The 26,824-nt window shown below is 45.6% G+C and overlaps 1 protein-coding gene across 2 annotated transcripts in view; it reads right to left on the reverse strand.

The window, feature by feature from the left end:
- Positions 1 to 343: 343 nt before the first annotated feature.
- VIPR1 (vasoactive intestinal peptide receptor 1) overlaps positions 344 to 26,824 on the reverse strand; it is a 95,436-nt gene continuing 68,955 nt past the window's right edge. Inside the window, exons 4-13 of one of the 2 annotated variants that reach the window (XM_036738747.1) lie at positions 17,564 to 17,673; positions 14,382 to 14,479; positions 13,917 to 14,049; positions 10,156 to 10,309; positions 8,271 to 8,331; positions 7,024 to 7,066; positions 6,356 to 6,447; positions 3,926 to 4,055; positions 2,652 to 2,693; positions 344 to 1,610 (exon numbers count right to left, since the gene is read on the reverse strand). In XM_036738747.1, the coding sequence (XP_036594642.1) occupies positions 1,419 to 1,610; positions 2,652 to 2,693; positions 3,926 to 4,055; positions 6,356 to 6,447; positions 7,024 to 7,066; positions 8,271 to 8,331; positions 10,156 to 10,309; positions 13,917 to 14,049; positions 14,382 to 14,479; positions 17,564 to 17,673 (1,055 nt within the window). In that variant the 3' untranslated portion in view covers positions 344 to 1,418. Of the gene's footprint in view, positions 1,611 to 2,651; positions 2,694 to 3,925; positions 4,056 to 6,355; positions 6,448 to 6,999; positions 7,067 to 8,270; positions 8,332 to 10,155; positions 10,310 to 13,916; positions 14,050 to 14,381; positions 14,480 to 17,563; positions 17,674 to 26,824 lie in introns of both variants that reach the window. The other variant, XM_036738746.1, reaches the window with a different exon arrangement.

Consider the following 26,824-nt stretch of genomic DNA (forward strand, 5'->3'; position numbering starts at 1 on the left):
AGGCAGGGGGTGGACATGGACATATCTGGGCTCAGAGTCCAAGGCTACCAGAGGCTCTCCTATCCAAGAAGAAAGGCTATGATCGTTTTCATCCCCTCCAGGTGCTGAGGGCAAGATGGCTGAGCCTTCATGGGCAGAGGGGGAATGGGGAGAAGGCATTGCATGCTACAAAGCTCTAATGATGGAACTTTCAACATTGTGACAGGTGAGTAGAGGAAGGTATTTCTCCTCAGAGGTGTCTTCCTGGAGTTCATATCCTATCAAATACTGTAGGAAGCTCTTATAACCCTTCCAGCTATTGTGTCTCTACAAGGGGACCTGCAAGAAAGAGGCTAATAGTAAGTGCAGATAATAAAACCATAGCTTATATTTCCATGTTACTTTTTGGCTACAAAAGGTTGCACATACATCATTTCACTTGATTCTTACAACAGCTCTGTGAGGTAGGTGACAAGTATTATTAACCCATTTACAGATGACGAAACTGAGTCCCAGAAAAGGGAGGTGACTGGCTTAGAACTACACTGCAAGTAAGTGATAGAGCTGGGTTTCAAACCCTGGTCTCCCAACTTTGAATCTAGGACTCTTTCCCTTACCACACATTGAATGTGACATCTCCAAATGTTCTTGCCCATTCCCTATCCTCCGCAACTCCTCCCTCTTGTCTGAGCGGCAAAAAGCCCAAGGAGCCCAGCAGAGAGTGTACAGACTCTCCTCCTTGAATCTGTGGGGAGGTGTATCCTAGGTTTCAGCTTTCTGCCCTTTTCCCACTTCCTCAGTCATATAATAGAGATGGGCTGACCTCTTCTCCTCATTGCTCTGCCATGCAGATTAGCTATCTCCTTCCCATACATATGTGTACAGACACATATACCATTTTACAAACTTCTGCCTTTGCCCAGGCTCTTTCTGCCAAAGGGCAGTTTGCTTTCACCATCTGTGAGTGGCAAAAGGAAGAACTGGTTCCCTTCAGAGAGGGACAGAGGGTTTCTCTCTATCTGTCCAGCAGTTTCCTCCAGGGACCACATGGACTTGCCAAGGCTAGAGAGGAATTTGTGAGCTTCCCAGAGACCTGAGCCCTTCCCACTTATCCCTCTCCCTTGGCCCCATGTCAGGTGAGCTGTGGTAGCTCCTGGGTCTGAGGACCAGGATAGGGGACAGCTCATGGGATAGGACCTGGTTAAGTCTGGGGAACTCCAAGAATGTTTGAGCTTCCAGACCATGGGCTATCTGTGCCTCTGGAAGCCAATCAAAGGATTCTAACAGAGCAGAAGAATCTAAGAGGCATCCTGTCTGAGGCAGGCTTTCCTCCAGCTTACAGTCTTCTCATCTGGAGTGCCTTTTGCCTGTCCCTTGCTGTGAGCAATACTCTGATATATAGGGGAGGGTTGGGCACCCTGGGGTGAGAAGTGCCCTGGTCAGACTAGCGAAAAGTCAGCCTGGAAACTGGAGGAGCGTCGGTCCTTGGGGCTGGTCCGTGTCATCATGGAGATCTGTGTGCTGAAGTTGGAGCCATTGCTGGCCACAGATGGGTGGTGGTACTTGAGATCCGGGCCCAAGAATCGTTCCAGGCGCCACCACCGCCATTTACGTTTGAACTCTGCCTGGACCTAGTGATGTGGAAAGGTTGGCAGAGAAGAGAGAAAGAGAGTCCTTTAGGTACAGACATCATGAGGGAAAATGCTCAGACACTGATAGGGGTAACCAAGAGCCAGTGGGGACTCAGTGGATGCATCCATCTCCATTTTTACTGAGGTTAGTACTAGTTGTGGGTAAGAGGGCAGAGTAGGGCTTTAAGTCAAATACAATTATGGCCTAAGGGAGTAGGGAGCCACTAACAGGCACCATGGGGCACAGGATTTCATTCAAAGCCTGCTATCTTTAGAAATATGGGACTTTTCCTAGCCTTTGACAAACCTTGTTTCCATGACCTTACATCAGCCTACTCGATTATCTGGGACTAGTTACTTGGTTTGCAGATTATCTAGACCTTTGGTTTTATTCATCCCTTCATTCAACAAGAACCTACTGTGTATATATTAGAGAGATATAAAGTTTAGTTGAGACAGGTCCCAGCATTTAGGAAAAAAATGAATTCTCCTCATAGGAGGTTATTCTTTCAAGGAAGAGTTCACTTTACACATGGGGACCCCTTAGTGCCATTTATTTGTTCTATTGAACTGTAAGCTCCCTGAGGTCAGGGATTTGAATATCTGGGAGCTACTCCTTCTTTTCCCAAGTGCTTAATATGAAACCCTGCCCATACTAGGTACCCAATAAATATTTGTTGAATCACTTTTTTACAGACCACTAAGCAAAGAGGCTGAGATGTTTGAATGAATGGGAGGAGAAGAGAGGCAGAAACAATGAAAGGTGAATGTTTGGAGTTCCAACTCACTGAAGACTCATTAAAAACAATGATGTGTCTCAGCAAGAGTCATGAACTTAGTGGGGAAATCCACTTTACATATACTCAATTTATATATATTCGCCTTATAACATACTTGTTTTTACGTGGCTTCACTTTAACATACCCTTATTCAGTTTTACCCAAATTTCACTGTAGGCTAGCCTTTCTGGACACTGCATCAGGGTACAGTGAAGGCTGCCCTTACTTATTCCCATGCCACAGGATCACCCCATCATCTTACCTCCCCGTTGAGGAAGCAGTAGAGGACAGCTACCACAAAGCCCTGATGGGAAAAGAGACAAGCCTTGAGAACTAGATTGGATCCAAGAGGTCTCACTCTTAGCTCAAGGGTTGATGAGGAAGGGGGCATGTAGAGGCCAGTCTGGGAAGTGAGATGGTCTAAGGAGCATGGGGAAACCATTTTACCCAGTTAAGGGGCTGGGAAACTGGGAATCAGGGGTATAGAAGACAAGCAAGGTTGCGATTTAGAGATTGGGGAAAGAGGGAGGGAGTTGAGATGAAGTGTCTTTTTTCCAAAAGCTACCCAGTCCATTGGACTCCTAATCATCAGAAATGAGAGGGAAGGGCAGGGCAAAGGAATAAGCATTTGTTAAGTTCTCATTATATGCCAGGTACTATGCTAAGTGTTGTACAATTTTATTTAATCTGCTCTACTCCCCCATTCTTTTTTGCCACTCCCATCTTCAATTCCCACCTTCCCCATCCCTCTCAGTCTCCTTACTTCTCTTCAGCTCTCATTTCTCCATCCCTGAATCAGCTCTTTCTTCCAGACCCTTTGATTCCTAATTGACCTCCTCCCTTCCTTTTACCTCATTACCATTACCCATTACCAATTACCTCCTCTCTATTCTCTGCTTGCTTCCTTCCCTCGCTCCATCTTCCCCCACCCCTCTCTTCCTTTATGCCTTTCCATTTTGCCTTTCCCTTCAACTCTTCATCTCCTTCTAGTGACCCCACATTCCTAAATCCTCTGCTTTTCACCAGCCCTGAGTTCTCTCCATCTCCTTTTGGTCACTTTCTCCACATTTCCCTCCCTCCTCTTCAGTCTTCTATCTGTGTGACTTGGCAAGTCTAGATTCTAGCCCTCTGGTCCATGAGCATAGGGCCTGGTTATACAGATGCAGCTACACCCGACTCCCTCCTTTACTTTAAGGTCAATTTCCCTGTCAAAGTCACCTTCCCCAGGTAGAAAGAAGGTAGAAAAATCACCTCCACTCTTTCCCATCCCCTCCCCCTTCCCCAATACATATTTCCTTATTCTATAGCTCTGGCCAAAGGCTGGAACAGAGGGCCAGTTATAACCCTTTCCAAATTATGAGCTTGAATTAATTATTCAGGCTATAACAGTTACACTGAATTAAACTCTGGCCTTGAACCCACATCCATTGAAAATCACCAGCTGTGTCCTTTCCCACTCACCCCCCTCCTCAACCGTGGACCAATCCCTGCCCCTGCCCCCAGACTGAGCCCTCAACCTTGGGCCCAGCTTTGTACCTGGAAAGAGCCAAAAATAAGCTCAAAGAACACCTTCACTTCTTTCTTAAAGTTGTCCGGGAAGAAGGCAAACATGATATAATGCACCCCAAAGAGCGGGATCAGCAGCAGTGTTGATTTGGCCAGTCTCCTAGGGACAGAGGTACAAGCAAAGGGTCGGCTGGGGTACCTACCGTGAGTCTGATTAGGTGTCTTTACTACTTGAGAACTTTCCATGATTTCCCATTGTCTTCAGAATAAAGTCAGAGGATTTTAGGATTTAAAGCTTGGAAGGCTCAAAATGGATTATCCATCCTAACTGCTTCATTTTAAAGAAGAGGAAACTGAGGCCCACAGAAGGGAAGGTGTTTGTCCAAGGTCACCGAGCTAGTAAGTGTCAGAATTGAAATTTGAACCCAGCCCCTTGGATCCCATAGACTTTGCCACACTACTTCCCCCATGACGAAGGACAAAGCTACAGGTAGAAAGGTTAGCTGGGTTATCGAAGACAAATTACTTTTCTTGTAGACTGAGCCCCAACCCTGGCCAAAGACTGAGTGGTCTCCAAGTATTAGAAGGGCTATCATTGGAAAGAAAGCTAGGTTTATTATCCTTGTTGCTAAAGGGAAAAACTAGAAGCAATGGGGGGAGGGGGAGAAGGGAGGAAGGGAGAAATTTGCAGAGAAATAGATTTTGGTTCCATGTAAAGAAAAACTTATTAACAACTAAACTTGTCCAAAAGTTGAACTGGATGCTTTGGTAGGTAGTGAGTTTCCCATCATTGGAGATCTCCAAGCAGAGGCTGGATGATCACTTACTGACGCTGTCCTAATAGATTCCTACTCAGAAAGGGGCTGAGTCAGACACTTTCAGAGATCCTTTTCAGCGGCAGCCATTTCAGCTGCTGGTATTTTCCAGCTTGATGCATTATTACTTCTCTGCCTCCTACTGTCTATAGGACCTCAGGCAAATCTCTATTTTCTGGGGCTGTTTCCTGCCCTATAAAATAAATAGACTGGGCTAGAAGATCTCTCTGGTCTCTTCCAGTTCAAAATTCTATGATCCCAGACTCTGTCTGCCCCTACCAAGCCACATCTCTCCCCCTCGTTTCTCAGTGTCACTCTCCAGACCTCCCCTCCCAGGTCACCTCACCAAGGACAGGGCTAATGTGACAAGGGCTTGTCCACTCATATAGGGGCTCCATCATCCACAGCTGGCCCTGACTTCCCTTTCCAACTTGGGATATCTATTACAGGCGGCTGGGTAACATAGTGGAGAGCGCACTGGGTCTGACGTCAGGAAACCTCAAGTTCAAAGCCAGCCTCAGACACTTACTAGCTCTGGGCAAGCCATTTTTCCTTGACTGTGAAATTGGGATGATAATGGCATCTACCTCTCAGGGTTATCAAATGAGGTGATATTTGTAATGTGCTTAGCACAGTGCCTGGGCACACCGTGAATGCTATATAAGTGTTAGTTATTGTTATTATCATCCTTACTACAGCCCCAGGAAAGCCCAAAGACTCAGCCAAATTTGCACCCAGGCGTCATTGTAATGGAGGAGTTGGGACTCAAGCCTAGGTCTTCTCTCTTACTGTTCTTCTCTGCCTTAGGTGACCAGGTTTCTCTCATGAATGCAATTACATTCCTTCCCCACCAGTGCTGGGTGGAGGACAGCATTCATGATCCTAAATGCTTGATACAGGGAAAAATACAGTGGTTCCCTGCTCAGGGATCTCCAGACCTCCTCCGTCTGCCCTCCCTCTCTCCAGCTTTCCTCATTCTGACAGAACATCGTTTCCCATCCCACATATACAGGTCTGTTTGAGTCTGTATTAATTGGTTAGCTATTTCTAGAGCTGGCTGACAGGCTCCATGAAAAAATGGAATTATGAGCAGGCAGGAGGTATAACTTGGGTGCACAGGCACATTATGACATGCATTTTCACCAGGGTCACAGTTCCAAATAGTAGATGACCATTTCTCTTGCCCCAAACCAGGCTGGCCTTGTTGTAATTAGACATAGTTGGAGTAAAATATATCTGCACACATTTTGTAGAATTGAGGAATGGAATACCAGAATAATAGGACCCTAGAAAATCATGGGATGGAATCCCAGGATCCTAAACTCAGCATAGAATACTAGAGGAGAATCTTGGAATCATACAACAAAATCCTAGAATCAAAATAGAACTCAGAATCCCAGATTCCTACAACAAAGATTTTAAGAGACCACTTGGTTCAAATGCAGAAGTGACTAATAAACTCCCTCTACTCAGATGTTCATCCATTCCCTTCTGGGGAGATGCCCTGGGAAGGAGACTACACATTCCTCCCTCTTCCCTCCAGGATTGGGAGGGGATGTGGAAGATGAAGCTGAGGAGCTTGATCATCAATCCTGCGGACAGCTCCAGCTGTGGGTGGGGAGGGGAGAGGTATCACCATACTCACGAATAGTGGCTGTTCTCATTTTTCCCCATGTCTGGGGCATGTAGCTTCTGAACCAGAACTCGGATGATGAAGATGAAGAAAATAAAGTTCACCTGTAGGGCCGGGGTTGGGCAAGGGCATAAAGGGGAAGGGTGTGGTTAGGTACCCTCTTTGCCTGGGGACCTCCCTATGCCTGGGTAGTCTTCCAGGCAACCTATCTGAGTCCAAAGGTATGCCTTGGGCTAAGAGAGAGTGCTTTCTTGCCATTCCTCAGTGGGGGGAATGATAAAGCCTGGATCCACTGAGGACTGATGTGGCATTGATATAGACTGGTAGAGTAGAAAAGAACCCTGGACTTGGGAATCAGAAGACCCAGGTTCTTGCAAGGTACAGGTTCTGTCACTTAGTAGCTGTGTGACCCAGGGTAAAGCACTGTCCTCATCTGTGAGATGGGGACACTTCCCCTTGCACTGATTATCTCACAAGGTAGTTGTGAGGAAATTATTCTGCCAACCTTTAAGAGCTATGGAAATGTGGTATGTTGTTGCAAGTGACATTATTTTTGGTTTTTAATCCCCAGGAACCCCAGGTCCAAAGAATCTGCCTAGTTCTATCTACTTAGGGATCAGGGGGCTCTCAGCTTCTAGGAAGGGCTGGGGCCTTACCAATATAGAAGCCAAAATGGGTACCTTGATGATCCACCAGGATGGGGACTGAATGCTATCCCAGCACCTACAAACCAGCAAAGGGGACTCTGAGAAGGCTGGAGACATGAGAGAAATTAAAGCATCCCATGACCCTCCCTTCAGAAAAGTGGCTTTTCCTAACCCCAAGTGGTACCCAGGGCTAATCTTTTTCCCTTTCACAGTGGTGGGAGCCAATGGGGTATTTGAATTTGGAGTTAGGAGTCTTAGGTTGAAATCCTGGCCCTAACACTTCCTATATGATTATGTGATCATGGGAAAATTATTTTTGGTTTGGGGACTGCAGCTTCTCCATCTGTAAAATAGGGTTAAAACGTGTACCACCTATCTCATTGGTTTAGGAGAGGAAAATTGTTACTTACCCCTCCTCAAAATTCTTCTCTCCCCAGGGCCCTGCTCTCAAAATCTCTTACCCACTCATTTACAATGAAGTATTAGTGACTGAAAATAGACCTTCCTCAGGTCTGTTTGCTTCTTAGAACCACAGAACATCGAGGTTAGAAGAAATCTTAGAGACCATCGAGGCATAATATATAGACATCCATAGCTCTGACTTCTTCCGTGTTTTTATGCTTACAAAGCTCTTTATTCACAGCAATTACATGACTTGGGCAGCAGAAGTAGTATCAACATTCTCATTTTACAGATGGGGAAACAGGCTCAGAGTGAAGAATCAACTTTCCTAAGACCATGTAGTGAATGTTATCAGGTCTGAGATTCAAACCCAAGACTTCTGACTCCAAGCAAAGGGTTCTTTCCGCTAAAATATACTATCTTTTATAATTAGAGCTATATAGGAGGGACCTCATAAATAGAACCACAGCCCTTTAGAGTTGGCTGGGAATTTAAAAGTCTGGCCTCATTTTAAAGGAGAGGAGACTGAGGTCTAGAGAGGGGGTGGAAGGTGCCCAAGGTCACAGAAAGAATCCATGGCAGTCTTGGGCTTCCTAGTTCTGAGGCTTTTCCCACTATACCACACTGCCTCTAGTATGACAGAATTTTTTCCAAACTCATTCAGGGACTCAGGTTCTGTTAAACAGGGAGCTAGAGATTCTGGATCCCCAGGTAGGGGTGAGCCAGGTGATTCCATTGCTCAAGGGATATTCCAGACTAAGCAAAAGACCCAGGTCAAGGAAAGTGAAGGAAATCCATTTTCTGAGCTGGGCAGAAAAGAGAGCTCCTTTAAAGGAAGGGAATAAGGGAATCCACAAATGAGTAAGATGTGTGCTCACCCAATGTTGTAAAAATGGAGTCTGGTGAGTGCCCATGCAGTGATGAACAAGCCAGGGACCCCTGTGGATGAGAGAGAGGGTGAGGGGAAGGAGGGAGGAGGAGAGAGGGAGAAAGGGAGAGAGAGGGGAGGGGGAAGGAGAGGGACAGAGAGAGAGAGAGAGAGAGAGAGAGAGAGAGAGAGAGAGAGAGAGAGAGAGAGAGAGAGAGAGAGAGGAGAGAGAGAAAAGGAAGAAGGAGGAGGAGGAGGAGAAGAAGAAGAAAGAGGAGGAGGAGAGGAGGAGGAGGGGAGGAAAGAGACATAGAGAAGGAGACAGGGAGAGAGGAAAGAAGAGAGATGAGAGAGGCAGAAACAAACACTGGAAGTTAAATTATTCCCTGAGTCTCAGACCAGTCCCTTGTCACCGACCCCACCAGCAAGTAGCCTAATTTATGGAGGAGTAGGAGGGTATCCCTAGGGCCAAATTCGGGCCAGACAGGCACTGACAGTCATCAGTGTTCTGCAGGTGAACATTTTGATGACTGAATCCCTCCTGGATACTCTTCTATCAGTGCCTCATGCTTCTCCTTAGTCCTGTTAGGGTCCTTGGTCGTCTCAGTCTGGAACAGGTCCCTGAGTCCAAGCCCTGGGGGAAATGGAGAGCAGAGTGGAGGAGGGAGACAGGGCTAAGGGGGAGGGGAGGAATGGAGGGAGCAAAGGAGCGAGAGAGAGAGAGAGAGAGAGAGAGAGAGAGAGAGAGAGAAAGTGAGAGACAGAGACAGACAGACAGACAGACAGACAGACAGAGACAGAGAGAAAGAGAGAGAGAGAGAGACAGAGAGACAAAAAGAAACAGAGAGAGAGAGAGACAGACAGAGACAGAGACAGACAGAAAGAGAGACAGAGAGAGAAGAGAGAGAGAGGGAGAGACAGAGAGACAAAAAGAAAGGCGGGGAGGGGGGGGAAGAGACAGGTACAAAGAGAAAGGCAGAGAGAAGAGATGAGACAGAGATAGACAGACAGGCAATAGAAAGACAAAGGCAATCAGAGAGGGAGGACAAATGGTGCCAGAGCCAGAGCCAGAGCCAAGGGGCAATAGGAGGCATGAGGCGCCCATCCCTGTAGCCATCTTATGAGAGAGACCCTTCGGGTCACCCAAAGGCTTTTCCACGCACAGACATGAGGCAGCAGCCAGCAGACTCAGGCTTAGGTGAGCTGTCTCCAAGAGTTTGTTCTCTGGCATGACAGATAAGGCTGACTAAAGGCACTCCCTTCCCATCTTAAAACCACACACTCCTGGAACAGGCAGGGTCCGATTAGGATTAGTGGTAGATTAGGTATCAAGCTAACCATAAGGTCAGAGGTTGTGCAAAGTGTGACATGATTCTCACCCCCCCCCCCACCACATCAACAGTCTCAGCAAACGATGACAGGTTCTGCAAACAGTGACATGAACGTGGTCACTTTTTTGACTATAAGACAGATTTGAGGAGGGAAGAAGAGAAGGGAATAAACATTAATTAAGATCCTACTATGTGTTCGGCACTGTGCTAAGCATTTTACAAATACTATCTCATTTAATTCATTACAGGGATTATCTCTTGGGGGGAAATACAATTTCTCAAGGCCAAGGAATAAATCTGAACTTGATATCAGTGATCTCAAAGACAGAGGTCTTTGATGCCTCTGGTGTAGGTAGCAGGGGAATAGGATCCCTTGTAGGCCAATTCTTACCCAGTGAGGTCATTTCTCAGCATTCCCAGTCTCTGGAACCATGGGAGGTTACTTTCCTTCCCCTCACCTCAAACCCAGGGCCTTATATCCATGCCCCCCCAGGGCCCTGGATTTTGTGGGGGAGCACCCCATCTTATAGCACTCCATCTCATTCCACCCAAGTCTTTACATACCCCAGCCAATGAGGATGTACCACCAGAAGTATTTTCGTTCAGAGAAGAAGGAGATGGCCAGCAGGGTGTGAAGGTAGAGGCCTTCTACCAGCAGCCAGAAGAAGTTGGCCATAATGCAGTATTGGAAGAATACTATGGCGGCTTTGCAGCCTACCTGCAAGACATGCAACAAGGTCATTAAAGTACTTTTTTTTTTAAATGAAAACAAAAAGCTTTATTTGATACATGGCACGGTAGTTTTTTGCTTGTGACAAATTCGAATCTAGGAATCTCATGTCTTCTTGATATATGTATGTCTATATATGTGTATATATATATATATATAATATATATATATATATATTAATTATACATATTTACCTAAAAATAAATTATTTGAAAGGGGAAATGACCAGTCTGGTCTACAGGAAAATGGATGTTGAGATATTATCAACCATTATGTCTGGCCTTGAACTTAAAAACAACCCCAAAACAAACACCATACCAAAAATTACACAATTCCACTTTCCTAATGCCCTGATTTATAAATAAGAAATGGGCGTCATAGTCTCTGTTTAAAGTGAAAATGATTAGGGATTATACTAGGATTTTTATTGTGTCAATTTATCTAGCTTATCCTTATAATTCATTGGGTACTCTCTGCTTCTCCTCCCCATCCCCCAAAACTGGTTCACCAAACACTGTCATTTCCTATGTTGGTCTTTGAAAACCTACCAGTTTGAATGACACGAGAGTTTTCCAGTAGCAGAAGGACTGATTTCAGCTCATTTCCTTTCTTCCTCAATAAATTCAAAATGCTATCAAACGTAAGCATTTTAAATAATCTGGGTATATTTGGACCAGAAATCTGATCCCTCCTGGCCATTCCTTCCATGACTTTCAGGGGTGCAGGGGAATCATTTGGCACCAAGTGAGGCTTGGATGAGTGTGGGATTGGCCATCAAAGTGATAACCGAGGATCCACTCTTTTTATCATCCACTCTTTTGTTCACCTGGCTTGGCTGGATAGAAGAAGAAAAAGCCTAATTTCCAGTTCCAGAGATCTATGTGGCTGTCTTGCATAGCTTAACTTCACCCGCTAGTTAACTGTCAAACCTCTAGCACTGCATGCAGAGTGAATCCTCTGTCTCTGCTACAGACTTACATTGTTTTAATGGTCATACATTGTGGGAATGTGGAAACTCCAATCACATGGTCTTCCCACGTTAGCTCAAGAAGGAAAGCAGGCCAGTGCTGCCAGAGTGTATGTTCTGGCCTAGAGGATGAGAGGCATAAGGCAGGGGGCAGGGCAGGGCAAGAAGTGAGGGATGGAAGGAGAGAGAAAAAGAGACAGGGAAGGGGATGGAGAGAGGGAAAGGGAAGGAGAGAGAGGGATGGGGAGATGGAGAGAGGGAGGAAGAGACAAGGAGAGGGAGGAGGAGACATGGAGAGAGAGGGAGAGATAGAAAGGAAATAGGGAGAGATAAGGAGAGATAGGAAGAGGGAGGGAAAGGGAAGGAGAGAGGGACAGGGAGAGATAGGGAGAAGGAAGGAGAGGGAGAGAGACAGACACAGAGAGACAGAGATGGAGAGATAGAGAGAGGGAATGTGTTTTAGATTATGAGAGAGGCCAAACAAAGTGGGTGAAGTATCTGATGTGTCTATACCACAGGTTCTCAAACTTATTTGGCCTACGGTCTGCCTTTAAAAATTATGCAGTGCCTCCCTGGAAATCTTTAACCTTTTAGCTTATTTTTTTGAAATTTGCATCATCCCCCAAAATGTATAAAATATATATTTTTAAAATGACACATCTTATATTTAATAATTTATTGTAAATTTGTAGTTTTTTCCTGCACTGAAATTTTAATGGTGCAATATTGCATCATGTGATTGTACAATATCGTATTGTAAACAAGTCATTACACACACCTATTTCTGCTGATGAATGCTGGACTTTCTGACAATGTGTGACATGCTTGCTGCCAATATTTGCTTGTTAAGACCTATCGGCGGACTTGACCACTGATAAGTTATACCGTGCATTTTGTGTGTTCATTTGGAAAATAATTTAATCACCGTGACTTTAACTCTGCTACACAACAGAGGAAACATGTACGAACGGTTTTTCAAATTTTCTTTTCTTCTTTCCTTATGCTCTCTACCACCCCCTTATTTTCTTCAATGCTCCCCAATTGTACCCGAGGCTACTACTGCCCCCCAGATCATTCCAGCACCCCTGAGGGGGTAGCATCACCCACTTTGGGAACCTGTGCCTGTATTGGTCCCACCATGGGCCACATTTTCCCTCACCCCTGTATCTCCTACAACTGACTTAGCTTCTATTATCAGTGTTATTTTTCAGGGCACACTTAGATATTGTTTTCCTTTTAAATAAATCTCACTTTAGAGGTGTGGCCTATATTTGTAGTGGATGTGTGTGTATTAGGCCTGCATAGCCCATGTATTGATGGTGTGCCTGTATGCTGGGGGGATGTTTGTGTGGTATGGGGTATTAGGAATGTGTGTGAGAAAGAACTTTGAGAGAGAAATGCAACCTCCTCTCTTTGGAATTAAAAATTCTTCCCAATCTGGCTCCAACTTAACTTTTTTGATTTGTTTTACAAAATGCCTTCCTCACTCATGATTTTCTATCCACACTGGCCTGGTTGCTATTCCCCATATATTACATTGTGCATTGGCCCTGGCTTTCCCCCATGCCTAAAGTGGCTTCTCTCTTCACCACGATCTCTTGGAATCCTTGACTCCATCCAAGGCTCAGCTCAAGTGTCCCCTCTAATATGAGTTCCTTCCCAGTCCCCTTAGTTGTTGGTACTGCTACCCACCCACCCATCCCCACCTTACCTTGGCCACCAAAACAGCTTTGTATAAATTTTGTACTACTAAGTGTATCTGTGTATATGTTGTTCTCCCTTCCCTGGAAGACTATAAGCTCCTCAAGGGCAGACACCGTTAGATTCTTTATTTTTGTATTCTTAGTGCCTAGACCATAGTAGAACAAACATAAATGTTTGCTGAATTGAACTGAATATGGGTAGAGACAAAGCCAGAAAGAGACAAAGAGAAAGAAAGAGACTGAGAAAGAATAGAGAGACAGAGAGGGAGAAAGAGAGAGGAGAGAGAGAAGAAAAGATAGAAAACACAGAGAGGGAGAGATAGAGAACAGAGAGACAGAGAGAGAACAGAGACAGATAGAGAGGAGAGAGAGGACAGAGACAAAAGAGAAAGGAACAGAGGAGACAGAGAACAGAGAAACAGAGACAGAGAGAGAATAGAGAGATGGAAAGAGACAGAACAGAAAGATAGAGAGATAGAGAAAGACAGATGGAGACAGAGAATGAGAGACACACATGCACACAGTGAACAGAGACAAAGAGACAGAGAAAAAGACAGAACAGAGAGATACAGAGATGGAGCTGAGACAGAAAGTGAGAGATGGAGTGGGAAAGACAGAGAGAGGTGAAGTGAGAAGAGCTAGAGTTAAGGAGAGGCAGAAATATGAAAGAACAGATTAAAAGAGGGAGAGAGGCAGGCACAGAGATAAAAGAGACAGGGAGAGAGACAACAGAGAGAGACAGAAAACCAAGAAGACAGAAAAAATATGGAGGCAGAGAGAAATGGGGGAGAGCAGAGACTGAGAGATAGGGAGAGAGGAAAAAAGGATGTTGGAGATGAGGGGTGCCCAGAGCCCCCCAACCTTGGCTTCAGAAATTCCTTGTGTAACAGCTTCGATGCCCCTGGGGATTTTAGCTGTCCCTTACCGAAACCCTAGAACATCCATCAGTCTCGCTGCCTGGGAAGAGGACCATGTCTTTGAGGAAGACGGCAACTGCCCGAAGGATGAAGGATGTGAACAGGTGCATGTGGATGTAGTTACGGGTGCAGTGCAGCTTTCTGCGGGCAGCAAAAGGGCAAAAATAGTCCTACCTGTCCCAGATCCCTCCTTCCCTCCCTTCTCCCCTTCCTCCCTGCCCCCCAGGCCATCCTGCTTGGTTTCTCACCACTTCCAGACCACAGGATCAACCAAGACCCTCTACTGACCTCCCCCAGGACAGAAGCATTCTGAGTGTTTGGTTTCTAAATGAATTATGGTTTAATCCTGATAACACGAGGTAGTGAGATATAAAGGACCCTAAAAAACTACTCTTAAAGGAAGCACTAGAGCTAGTCTTAGAGATCTCACTCCCTCTTCTCCCACACCCCTCCCCGCTCAACCCCAGCCTCACCTGAACCCACACAGGATGACCATGGCTATGGTGAGGGCAATGAGGGAGAGGCTGTGGCCGATGGTGTATCCAGTCTTCACTAAGCCAAAGAAAGATTGCTTCACGTGAAAAGAGGAGGGGGAGGAAAGAAAGATGCATTAACAAAAAGGTGGCTTTGGGAGTGGGGGAGAGTTAGGCCCAGCTTTATTCCTCCCAAGCTGCCCCACCGTACATCTAAAGCTGCCTCACCCCACCGACAGTCAGCATGAGAGACCTGGGCCCTACTATCCACTAGCTGTGTGATCTTGGGTGAGTCTCTTTCCCTATTCAGACATCTGTTTACCCATCTGTAAAATGAGGAGATTGGACCAAATGATTTCTAAGGTTTGATTTCCAACCTTGAAGTTCTATGCATCTATAATTTTGGGGGGATTATTATCTATTTGAGGCAATGCATGTCATCACAGTCCCAACCTGTGAGAATGTATCATTGACTATTGGCTGAATCCAGGCCTGAAACTACTTTCCTAGTTCCCCTCATCATCTAAGACTCAGAGTGAAATGCCCAACATGTACTGAGTATAAGCCTGGAGGCATTCCCCAACAGAAGGCTCCATTCTTTGAACTGACAAATGGTCGTCCAAACTGTGCATTCCTTGAAGTCAGGGATGCTTGTCTTCTGGAAATACCACACCTTGCCTAAGGCTCTTTATATGGCAGATATTTGATAAATAGACATCATATTTGTAGACCACAGATATTATTGGTCCTAATCTACTTCCCAAGGTTGTTGTGGAGAAAATGATTTGTAAGGCTAAAAAGTCCTATCGAAACGCAACTTCTCATTTTCATTATCTGTGCCCTAAGTTTTCTGCCCAGTGAATAAGAAGTACTTGCTACCTGCCTGCCTGCCAATTTTGGTTCAGGGAAAAGAATGTCAGCTACTTGCCCCTTTCTGGTGTGAAGGAAAGGAAAATCAAAGAAAAAGGGAAAAGTAGTAAGCTTCTTCCTCTCTCCTGACCAACCCCCCTCACCCGTCCCCCTTCCCCAAAAGCTCATTAGGCCATGGAGTTGGGTTGAGTGCAGTAAGGGAGATAGCCACAAAAATGCAAACATGTCCCTCCTGCCCAGGGAGTGCAGGCTTACTGTGGTGGAGGGACAGTAGACCCCTTTAGACAGTAGCTTATACGGGACCAAAAATAATTTGAAATCAAGCTTTGTTCTGCATGCTATAAGCTTATAAGCACCCACTCACCCCAGTCTCAACTGCTGCTTAGCAAAGGTCCAGCATCTGGGAAGCTCATGAACCTAACTTGTTTAGGACTCTTGATTTCATACCTAAATAAGACCTTAGAGGTTATCTCCATCACTCCTTAAATTGTGGATCATGACCCCATATGGTGTTGAGAAAAATCCGGCAACAGTAAAAAGTTTCTTAACACACAATGACCAAAAATTAACTAAAAATCAAAAGCATAATGAATCCGAGGTGCTTCTGGCAGCACTTGCCCATGGTTCTTTACACAAAGCGTGTGCACTTTGCACTGTGCATGCTGTCATACCATGCAATGTCAACAAACATTGCTGAAAAGGGAAAAGGGGTCCCAAGTGGAAAAAGTGGAAGAAGCCCTGATCTATGTGACCCCTCCCACTTTTGCTTTCATAGCATGCAGAGGTTTTCATGTACTAAATGCTTTTGATTGAGACTAGTAATGAGTGTCAGACACTGGTCATCGTGAGCTGAAGCTGCAGTCTCTGTCACTGGACACTGGTAAGTCACAGTTCTGGGGGAAGAGGTTGCCTGGGGGCTCAAGGAGGTCTCCATCCCCTTTTCCTGGACAGTGCTGCTTAGCAGAACCAGGAAGCATGGGGTCGAAACTGCCAAGTGGTAAATTTAGCCTTGAAGTCAGGAAAAAACTTTGTAAAGATTGGAGCTGGAGTTCCAAATGGAAGATGTAGCCCCAGGACTTAGGAGTTTCCCACACACCAAAGGTCTTTAAACCAAGGCTGGATCTCCTTGTTGGGAAGCGTACAGAGGAGTACTCCTGTTAGCCAGCCTCTGGGGTCCCTTTCAACTCCCCGATGCTGAGATTCTGGATTTTATCGTGTAATTAATCAGACCCAGAATGTGCCTTAAAGATGGATAAGTAATAGAATCAAAGAATCTCAAAACTGGAAATGACCTTGGAGGGCACTGGGTCCAACCTGCACCAGAAACATAATCCCTCTCTACCATATCCTTGTCCAGTGGCCATCCAGCTGCTCTGCTCCAGGATTTCTAGTGCTAGGAAGCTGCTTCTCAAAGCAGCCTTTTCCACGATGGGGCAATACAAAGTGTTAAATTTTTTTATGTTGAGCTGAAATCTCACACTATGCAACACCCTATCAGTCATAGCTCTTCCCTCCAGGGCAGGCCTGTACAACCTGCAGCCACAGGCTGCTTGTGGGCATGCCAAAGGATTTCGGGGGGTCCACAAAAATGTAGAGGTTCCTCTACATTTTTATGGGCCACCCAAAATCCTTTGGTGGGCCACAGGTTGCACAGGCCTGCTCTCGGGCAGCAAAGGAGTCCATTTCTTCTTCTACGTTCCCAGTGACAAATGATGGCAGTTGGCCAGAGCTGTCCCTCTGGCTAGGATCCTTGTGTTTTTGGTCTTTGTCTGGGTAGAGCTAATCCCTGGGAACTGGCATGGTATGGCAAAGATCACTGGATTTCTAGTCTGAGGACCAGCATTCAATTCTTTCTCTGGGATTTGGAGTCAGAAGGGACAGGTGTTTGAATCCTACTTCTGACGTGGCTTGTGCAATCATAGGTAAGGCATTTACTTTCTTTGGGATTCGATTCCCTCTAGCTTTGACATAGAGCAAATATCTGGTAATTACAAAGCATTTTAAGGTTTACAAAAAGCTTTGCATACATTACCTCTTTTGCTCTTCTCAGTCACCTCAGGAGGTTCGCAGTATGGGTATTATTCTAGTTTTATAGACAGGTAACTGAGGCTCAGAGGAGTTAAGCGAATTAGCTAAAACCACCCAGAACTCATAGGGCAGAGCTGGGTGGGATTTAGAACCCAGCTCTCCTGGCCCTTAGGGTCTCGATGACTATGTTTTCTCATTCCTTGGGGCTAAAGGACAAGATGTGACTCCAAAGTCCCCTGGAGGATAGGGAGAATATTTTGAGAGGAGGGCTCAGCATAACCCACCTTATCACTGGGTCTTGTTGAGTTGGCACCAGAGCTACAGGCAACATTGTAGGGAGCTGGGACCAGGTCTGTCCATCCTTCGATGGTGCAGTTCCTGGTCACATTACCACCTGGGTAGAAAAAGGGAGAAAAGGGTCATGCAGAAAAGGGTCCAAAGCATTGGGCTGTGACTGCACCCATAAATACCACTCCTCCCTACCTGGAAAGACCTGTCTGGTCTGCTTGTCACGCTCCCCACTGGCCCTGGGCAAACTGTTTGATTCAGGAAGGGCAGCCCTCTCTGCAAATGTTCTAAGTCTAAACAGAGGCATTCTGAGGATTGCAGGAGAGAAGCTTGGAATAAATCTCTTCTTTTCAGGGATAACAGCCTTATTGTTAGCCCAAAGCATGAGTTACTCTCTTAGGTAATGAAAGGCCCATCCCTATGGTTCAAGTTCCCTACCTCATCTTCCTACACAAGTTCTCTAGATTTATAAGCATCTACTCAGGTCCTGGGGGCCTTACTCAAGAAGGTCATTTTCTGTCTGGCTCTTCCTGCCCACCTGTAATTCTCTTGGAAAATGTCTAAATATATTCAAACCTAGACACAAAGGTTTCCTTAAATGTGGATCGACAGATCCCTGACTCTTACATGAGCATTCAGTGCACTAAATGCATATTAGGTTCGGGACAGACACATAGAAAATGCAGAGGGCTCATGAGAGCCTGTGGACAGATAGAAAAAACACACTAAGTACCCATACAGCTCATAGACTCCTTGGGAGGTTAGCATACTTTTGGGGTGGCTCAGTAAACACTCCCTTTTACCATGGACCTGCACTGTCTCAGCAGTTCATAGCAACTTGGGGGAAGATTGCCAAGCTCTAGACCTCCTGGCCTTCTGGAAGGCCTGCCTCCGGTCCTGTCTTCAGTTGCCATCAATGAGATCCTTTCCTTTCTCTAAGAAGCTATGGTGTGATTGCAGAAGTCTTCCTCTAAGAGGCTGGTGGTACCCAAACTCTGGGATTCTGGAGCTTTGAATTTGGAGTATCCCATGAGGCAACTCTCCAATGTAGGGAAAACCACTCTCAGGGTATCCCCTCTTAGGCTACTATCCCTCGAGACTTCCATGTCAAGTTGCTGTCACCTTGTTTGTTGCAGCCAAGGTGGCTGAAGCTGGCAGTATGGTCTCCATTATCCCAATGCCAGTCTTGGTCACAGGAGCTAAAGGTGCAGGTTAAGGCCACCAACAACACAAAGGTATAGGACCTGAAAGCTGAGGGCTGCCTGGGCCTGCATGGTGGACTACAGCCTGATTCCCTCCTCACAGCAGAGAGAGGCCCTGGTCACAGTCTCAGTCCTAACCCTCCTGGTCTTGTTACAAATACATTCACAAATGAAACCATCAGAGAGCCTGTGGACAGCTCCAAATGAACCAGACTCCTCCCTTCTGGAGACATAGCTCAGTGCTGTGGTTCTACCATTCTTAGTGAGCTAGAGTCAGTCTGAGTGTGTTCAAAGCAATCCAGCTTCCATTTGGTAGAGGTGCCCAGGCTGTCCGTCATTCTCCTTCTGGCCCTGGGGCTTCCCTCCACACCTGGAGTATTCTTGCCCTGGAATATAGAATCACCTCTGTAGCCTCCTTAACCTGGAATAGCCATCTGCCCCCCTCTCTTTTTGGTGGGTTCCTCCTAGGACATCCATTTTGTGAAGGGGCCCAGGATGGCTTTTATTTCCCACTCTGCCATGTTCCCAGCTTCCAGTCTTCAAAACCACATACCTGAGCTAGGTACCTTCATCGCCCATCCCATTCTCCCTTTTAGGCTCCTTTTTGTGTACTGTCTTCTCCTATTAGAATGTAAGCTCCTTGATGGTAGGTACTATCTTCCATTTTGCTGTATTTGAATCAATCCCTAGTGCTTAGCACAGTGCCTGGCACATATTAAACATTTAATAAATGCTCCTTCCTTTCTTCCCTCCTTCTTTCTTCTTTCTCTTCTTTCTTCCTTCCATCCCTCCTCCTTTCCTTTCTTTTCCTTTCCTCTCCTTTCCTTCTTTCCTCCCTCCCTCTTGTAAAAAGACACCAGGGGAAATTTGTGGCCTATATAATCAATCCATCAATCCTCTCTTCCTCCCTGCCTTATAAGGAGATAGGACCACTGCCATGGACCCTTACTTGTACTACCCTCCTCCTCTACCCACTCCCCTCCATTGTCTGGATAAGCCAAGGACTGCTAAATCTCTCCTTTTGAGTACCCCTTTTACATGGCTTTGAGATCCATGGTGAAAAAACACTCACCAGTTATGCGACCTGAGCAAACCACGCGTTTCTGAAGTCTCCCTCTATGGTTACCTTCCATCTAGTTTATATGTACCTTATATGTATATAGTAATAACTACATTGTAAAGAGAAGCCACCTTAAAAGACTTGGGAACTCTGAACACCACAATGACCAACCACGACTGTTGACACACTGAGGGGAGATGTATTCAGGGGACAGAATGAAATATACATTTTCTAGACACAGCCAAAGTGGGGATTTTTTGTTTTACTATGCATTTGTGTCAAAAGGGCTTCTTTTTCTTTTTAATGGAGGTGGGCAGGAGGGAGAAGGGTGAATGAAAAATTGCCCAAAAAAAGAAAAGAAAGAATAGAGAATCATTTAAGAATTTTGTTTTTTAGATTGCACAGAACAGGAAGAAACATAGACAAGAAGGGAAGTTTTAAAGGTTATGCATTGAAAATATATTTACTTAAAAAGGAATCATTAAGAGAGGTTCACAGCTGCGTGTGCAATTTTCTTTCTCTGTTTTACTTTGTAAAAAGGAAATGTACGTTTTATTTGGTGTTTGTTAAGTTCAGAATAAAAAAAAGTCCATCTGTATGTATTTATTTACAGGTTGTCTCCCTTATTAAAATATTATCTTCTTGAGGACAAGGGCTGTGTTTTTGCCTTTCTTTCTATCCCCATAACTTAGCATAGTGCCTGGTATGTATTAAGCCTTAATAAATGTTTGTTGATTAATTGATCAATCAGGCCAGGATTAATTTCCATTATGTCCTGGGGCTCAATCTGGGTTCTTTTTCAAAGTACTATTAAATTATAACTTAATGTAATGAACTTTTAGTCTCTGAGGGAGAGAAGAGGTAAGTAGAACAAAAGACTACCTAAAGGAAATCAAGATAGTTGGTTCAGTAGGGGAGCAGGCATGGCACAGTGGAACCTAGCTAGAGTTGGAGTCAGGAAGACCTGAGTTCAAATTTGACCTCAGACATTTACTGGCTGTGTGAGCCTGGGCAAGTCACTTCACCCTGTTTTCCCCAATTTCCCCATCTGTAAAACAAACTAGTGAAAGGAATGGCAAAGCACTCCAGTATCTTTGCCAAGAAAACCCCAGATGGGGTCGTGAAGAGTAGGACGTGACTGAAAAAATGGCTGAACTACAAGTTGTGTGTCCCTGAGCAAGTTAAAAAATATGTTTGCCTCAGTTTCCTCAGCTGTAAAATGGGGATAAGAACCGCATCCAATGAGATAACATTTGTAAAATGCTTACTACAGCGCTTAGCACATTGTTGTTATTTGTTCTTCATCTTTGAAGAGGACCAGTGACATCACGGGGTGATCGATGTCTTGACTCGTTCGTGAATTGGATTTAAGTGAGGCCGAATTGCACAAATTCATCAGCCGCAATCTCTCTTCCAGAGTCACCAAAGTCCAGCGGCGAGACAAAAGTCAGGATGACTGGTGCCAGCCTACGATGCAGTGGATGACTTTCATGTCTTCGAGGTCTGACCAGACTCTAAGCGTTCCACAGCGCCTGCTTCACACACCTTTGTGGCCGTTAGAACGAATTGTTCTTATCTGCACTTTCCACTGGGGGAGTCTTCACATGCTTGGTGTAGACACGCCCCAACTCACCGATGGGTTTATGGCCCATTGGTTACCTTAATTTGGCCTGTCTGCCCACATGGTTTACTGGGATGTCTGCTGTGCAGCTTCTTGGAGCCACAGGTGAGAGTTGAGTGCTAGGTGGACCCCAAAGGTGAATGAGTGGCCTTGAAAAGGGCTCAGCAAGCCCTCATACCGGCAGGGCTAGTCCTCCTTGGGCATCCATACACATAGTGGGTGTGAAATAAATGTTTATTCCCTTCCCATTCATAGGAGTTGTTCAAGGGTCCCCTGAATTGTCTTTTTGACTTGCCATATTTTCTAGAAACATTGGACCCGGGGTACTCGGGAGGCCCTGAACGTATCAAGGACAAAGCCCCGCTGGGTTGACACAATTTTTTCCCCAAGCTGAACTCCCTATGTGTCCTTAGGAGTCAAGACAGGTGCCAGCCAGCCTGCACCAGACTGAGAAACTGTTTCTGCATCTGGGCCCCTTGCAGATAAGTGGACCATCACATCTTTATAGTCTAGCAGTTCCTGAGGGAAAAGAATGCAGCTTTCACCATTTTACTTATTCAGGATTTCTCCTCCGCTTTGGGAGGGGATCAGTTCTTTCTCCCTCCCCTATGACTTCCCCTTTCCCTCCACCTCTCGGCTCCTTGGTATAGGGAGTTGCCACTTTCTCTTATCATAAATCCAGCTGCAACACATATCTCATGGACTTGTGATATTGCTTTTGGTTAACAAAGTATAAGATCTAAAGGGACGTTAGAGATCACTTAGTCTGATCCCCTCATCTGAAGAGAAGTTAAGTGACAACCAAAGTCACAGAACTCGTGAGACAGGGAGGATTTGGGCTCTGGTCCTCTGTCTTTAAATCCAGTGTTCTTTCTACTCTATGCCCTAAGAGGGGCATATGACATGAAATAGGATCTAAGCATGTTTGGAAGATTGGTCCCAAGGAATGACAGAAGAGAATCAAGGGAGTGTGTGTATGTGGTGGGGGGAGAGTGTGGGTGTGCGCTTTCCCCAGTCTACAAAGACAGCATCAGAAAAGACAAGCCCAGATTCCCCATGAAAGTGGAGATAAGGGCTGGAGAGTGCAGGCTTGGAGTGATGGCTCATAGAAAAGAGATTGCTTCTGGATGAAGCTCAGAGGTGCCCATTCATAGTCACTGTGAGTCTTGGTGGAATCTGTTTCTGAGCTCTTTATCTCAAAAGCTAGATCCTCATCCACTGAAGGAGATGTATAGGCAAGCTGGACTAATTTCTAAGAAAAACCAATCTTTGTTTTCTTGAGATTAAATAGAAAAACTATTTAAAAAAAACAGGTGGTGGGGGAAACTCTCCCCACCCCACCTGGTCCAAAGCATCTCTGGGTTGAAGGAACAGAGAGTTCCTCACTCTCTCTCTTTGACTTTGTCTCCTTCCCTCTCCTTAATCATGTTGATCAAGGACTGAGGCCAGAAGGAGGACCTTTCTGTATCTAGGCAGGGGTAGAAGGATGTGGTGACTCAGGAGTCAGAAGATCTGAGTTCAAATCCTATCTCCATGACTAATAGTGTGAAGATGGGTAGGTCATTTCCCATCTTAGAATTCAGTTTTCTTACCTCTAAAATGGTTTCTTACCTTAAAGGCTTTTGAGAAAATATATTTGGTAAACCCTCAAGCTCTACCGACCTGGGAGATATCACTGTTGCTATCAGCTGACCTGATGATTGGTCCCTTGGCAGTCCTATGTTCTTCTCTGATCTGATGGCAGGGACCTTTGTCTCTGAAGAGCAGGGAGTCCCCAGTCTTCTGCATAGCACAGGAGCTCCCTGAGGACAGGCACTATGTCTCCCCAACAATATGAGGATTCTCTAAGAAAAGGTGCTATGGCTCCCCCATAGCACAGGACCTCCCTAACGGTGGGCAGGAACTATGCCTCCCCACCCCAGTGCAGTGGCTCCCTGAGGGTGTCTTCTCCCATAGTCCAGGGCTCCATGACAGAGGGTGCCATGCCTTCCCTATAGTACAGGGGCTTCCTAAGTGTGAGCAGGCACCGTATCTCCCCTGTAGTGCAGAGGTGTCCTAAGTCCTGGACCTCATCTCTCATGTAGCTCCACTCCTCAGTCACCCTGCCCTCAATCACCATGGTTTTTAAAGGCATCTTGAGAGGCAGAAACACCATGGATAAAGGGGTAGTTTGTGTGTTTGACACTCTGATTTCAGTTCCCAGCTTTGAAATGAGGCCTCCCCCCACCTATCCACAACTTCTCTTTGTATTGGCAATCAAGATGGGCTCTTAGCACTTAGTCAACCAAGTGCCCTTGAAGAGTTTTGGCCTTTATCTCCTTGATTAAATTAGGAAACTAAGGCAGGGCTCCAGGTGGGGCCCATGAAGGGAGGTCTGATTATATTTTCTTTCTCAAGTAGGCCCAAAACCCCTAGCTATTAGGTGCTAAGTCGATGTGGGCATGAAGCCCTCAAGGTCCTAGAGGGAGGTGCTAACTCCAGAGCCAATAGTGAGAGCTTAAGTTCTGGTGACTCAGATGACGTTTGGTGATGGCTAAAGAGAGCATGAAAAGAGAAGACAGAGCTATTTGCTTAGGGCTCTCACTCTTGGTGGTGTGCTGATGTGGAGACTCTGGGCAGCTGTAGTTAAGAGCCCTCTAGCTAAACTCAGATGTTGATGCTTTTTGGTGACTATGAATTGTATTTGGTCTGTTTGTAATTTGTTTGTATTTGCTCTGAAGTTCAGGGTGCTGGGTTTTTCCCCTGAACTAAGTGGATGACATTTGTATGTTGGATTAAAGTAAGATTGTTAACCCTTTAACATTGCTTTCCTTAGTAAAGCAGATCAAAAGAACCTGTGCTGGCAGCATTCTGTGAGCTGGTTGTTGTTGGTTTTACACCCCCCACAGCAGCTGCTAGCCAGATTGTTGAAACACTCTTTCACAAAGAGAGAAAAGGAAAAAATACAAAGCCTCGGCCAACAGGCTCCTGCCAGATCAGAGAGATCAAATCCCACAGCCCAAGCCTCTGTCACTGCTAATGACTTAGAGCCAGCTCCCTCTTATGAGACTCTTGAGTCAAGTACCCTGGGGAAGAGTATAGTCATGAGCTCTCAGGACAATCGGCCTCTGTCCTTCCAGGGTCCTCAGATGGCCTCCTAGCTACTCTCTGGTGAGAGGAAAAGAAAATGTGTGTGTGTGTGTGTGTGTGTGTGTGTGTGTGTGTGCAGGGGGGTTGGGCATCTCAGAACTTTGAGCCCTATCTATCTATCCCTCTATCTATCTATCTATGTACTTACCTCCCTATCTTTTATTGTAATCGTAGCTGTACATGGGAACTCCCAGGGTGGACACTTCTTCAGTGGAAGGAGGCAAGCAAATGGTTGAGACAGGCAACTCATCCGTAACTTACAGCCTTAGAGAGGTGTCCGAGGCATTGAAAAGTTAAGTGACCATGTCCATGGTGGGGATGGGTGAGAAGCAGGACTTGAATCCAGGTCTCTCTGCCTCCAAGGCCAGCCCTCATTCTACTATGCCACAATGATTCATTATCCATAACACTCTAATTTTGATCTCATTGCCTCGGGTGTGCCCTCCAACATTCACATCATAATAATATAATTTGATATATAATGATACAACATAATATATAATGTGATACGGCATAATCTAATCTATGTCACGTATCATATCATGTTATATCATATATTAGCCATTTTGATGAGCAGTAATATAGCTTGGTGGATGGAGTTCTGGGCCTGGAGTCAGGAAGACATGAGTTCAAATACAACCCCAGACATTTACTAGCCGTGTGCTCCTGGACAAGTCATTTAACCTGTTTGCCTCAGTTTCCTCAACTGTAAAATGGGGATAGAAACAGCATCCATCTCGGGGTTGTTGTGGGGATCAAATGAAATAATATTTGTAAAGTGCTTGGCACATAGTAAACGCTCTATAAACATTTACTCCCTTCCCTTCCTGTTCATATCGTAGCACAAAAGAGAACAATAGGTTCCATGTTTATAATACTTTAAGATTTATAAAGGACTACTCCCACTACAACTCTGTGAGATAAGGAATACCATTATCATTAACCTCATTTTTCAGTGTACTCAGTGTCACACAGCTAAGGAGTGTCTGAGCTTGGGTTCCAGGGCGAACAGAAACAAGGCACCAAGGTAGGATTTTTTTCCAGATACCACAGAAATGACCTCTACTGATACCTCGTCATAGAAGCTGGGGTGACCCCAGGCTCTGTGTGCCTGGAGAGGTCCTACACCAAGGTGAAAGCGCTTCACAAGAGGCCTAGGACTGTCCTAGGAGGACCAGCCTGGTGAAGCTTGGAGAGACCCATTAAAAGAGAGCAAGCCACCTTGTGATGATTAATGATTTTGGGGCTTAGAAGCACAAGAGTCTACTGCGTGGTGGGGGGGGGGCCAGTGTCCAAGCACTTGGAGGCCCAAGCACTCACATTGATGAAGTCACGCACCCCCAGAATAAATACCCCCAGTAACCAATAATAGTCCCTGCCCTAAAGAAGTTTACAATCTATTCAGTAGGCACACAGGGAAGTATGACACAGGATAGGGTGGGATGGTGGGCAAAGACAAGATGAGAAGGGAAGAGCACTTTGTGTGTGTGCGTGTGATCATGGAATCCTAGATCAAGAGATGCACGGCCCCGCAGAAGCCATCTAGTCCACATTTCTCATTTCGCATGTGGGGAAACTGAGGTCCAAAGAGGTAAGCTAAAGTCACATAGGCAGTAAATATCAGAGGCTGAATTTGAGCCCAGGTCCTCTGATTCCTGAATCATTGCTTTCTTCCCCCCTCTCAATGTACCACAAAAGCTGGCCTTTGAAAGAAGAGAAGGCTTTTTAACAGGTGGAGGTGGGAGTGAGGGGTGGGTTCCAGATCTAAGAGACAGACAGTCTGTGAGAATGACTGGCATCAGGAGAGGGTGGGACAGATTCCAGGTCACACAGAGTCATCCCATCTGACTGGAATAAAGAGGGTCCAAAGGGTATAATCAGTGTAGTTTGGAGGCAGATGGTGGAGGATCGAAAGTTTCTATTTTATTCTAAAGTCATCATTCAACAAACATTTAAGCACTTACTGTGGGGAGAGTTAAAAGTGAAATAAGATATGATCTGAGCATTTAAGCACCTAGTGTGGGAAGATTTAGAAGTTAAATAAGACATGATCTGGGCCCAGTTTTCAGGGAGTTGTGCAGTCTAGGATGGGGAGAAGACCCAGGCCCTGATCCTTAAACCTTGCACTACTCTGCCTCTTGGGGCTGCTCCAAGGTAAGTGATTTGTAAACCACCAATCCCCGTGGAATGAGAAGTTAGTTATTCTTATTGTTCAATGGCCAGGGCTGCTCCTTGGGGTTCATTT

The sequence above is a fragment of the Trichosurus vulpecula genome, chromosome 9 (assembly GCF_011100635.1).
Source record: "Trichosurus vulpecula isolate mTriVul1 chromosome 9, mTriVul1.pri, whole genome shotgun sequence".
Taxonomy (NCBI): domain Eukaryota; kingdom Metazoa; phylum Chordata; class Mammalia; order Diprotodontia; family Phalangeridae; genus Trichosurus; species Trichosurus vulpecula.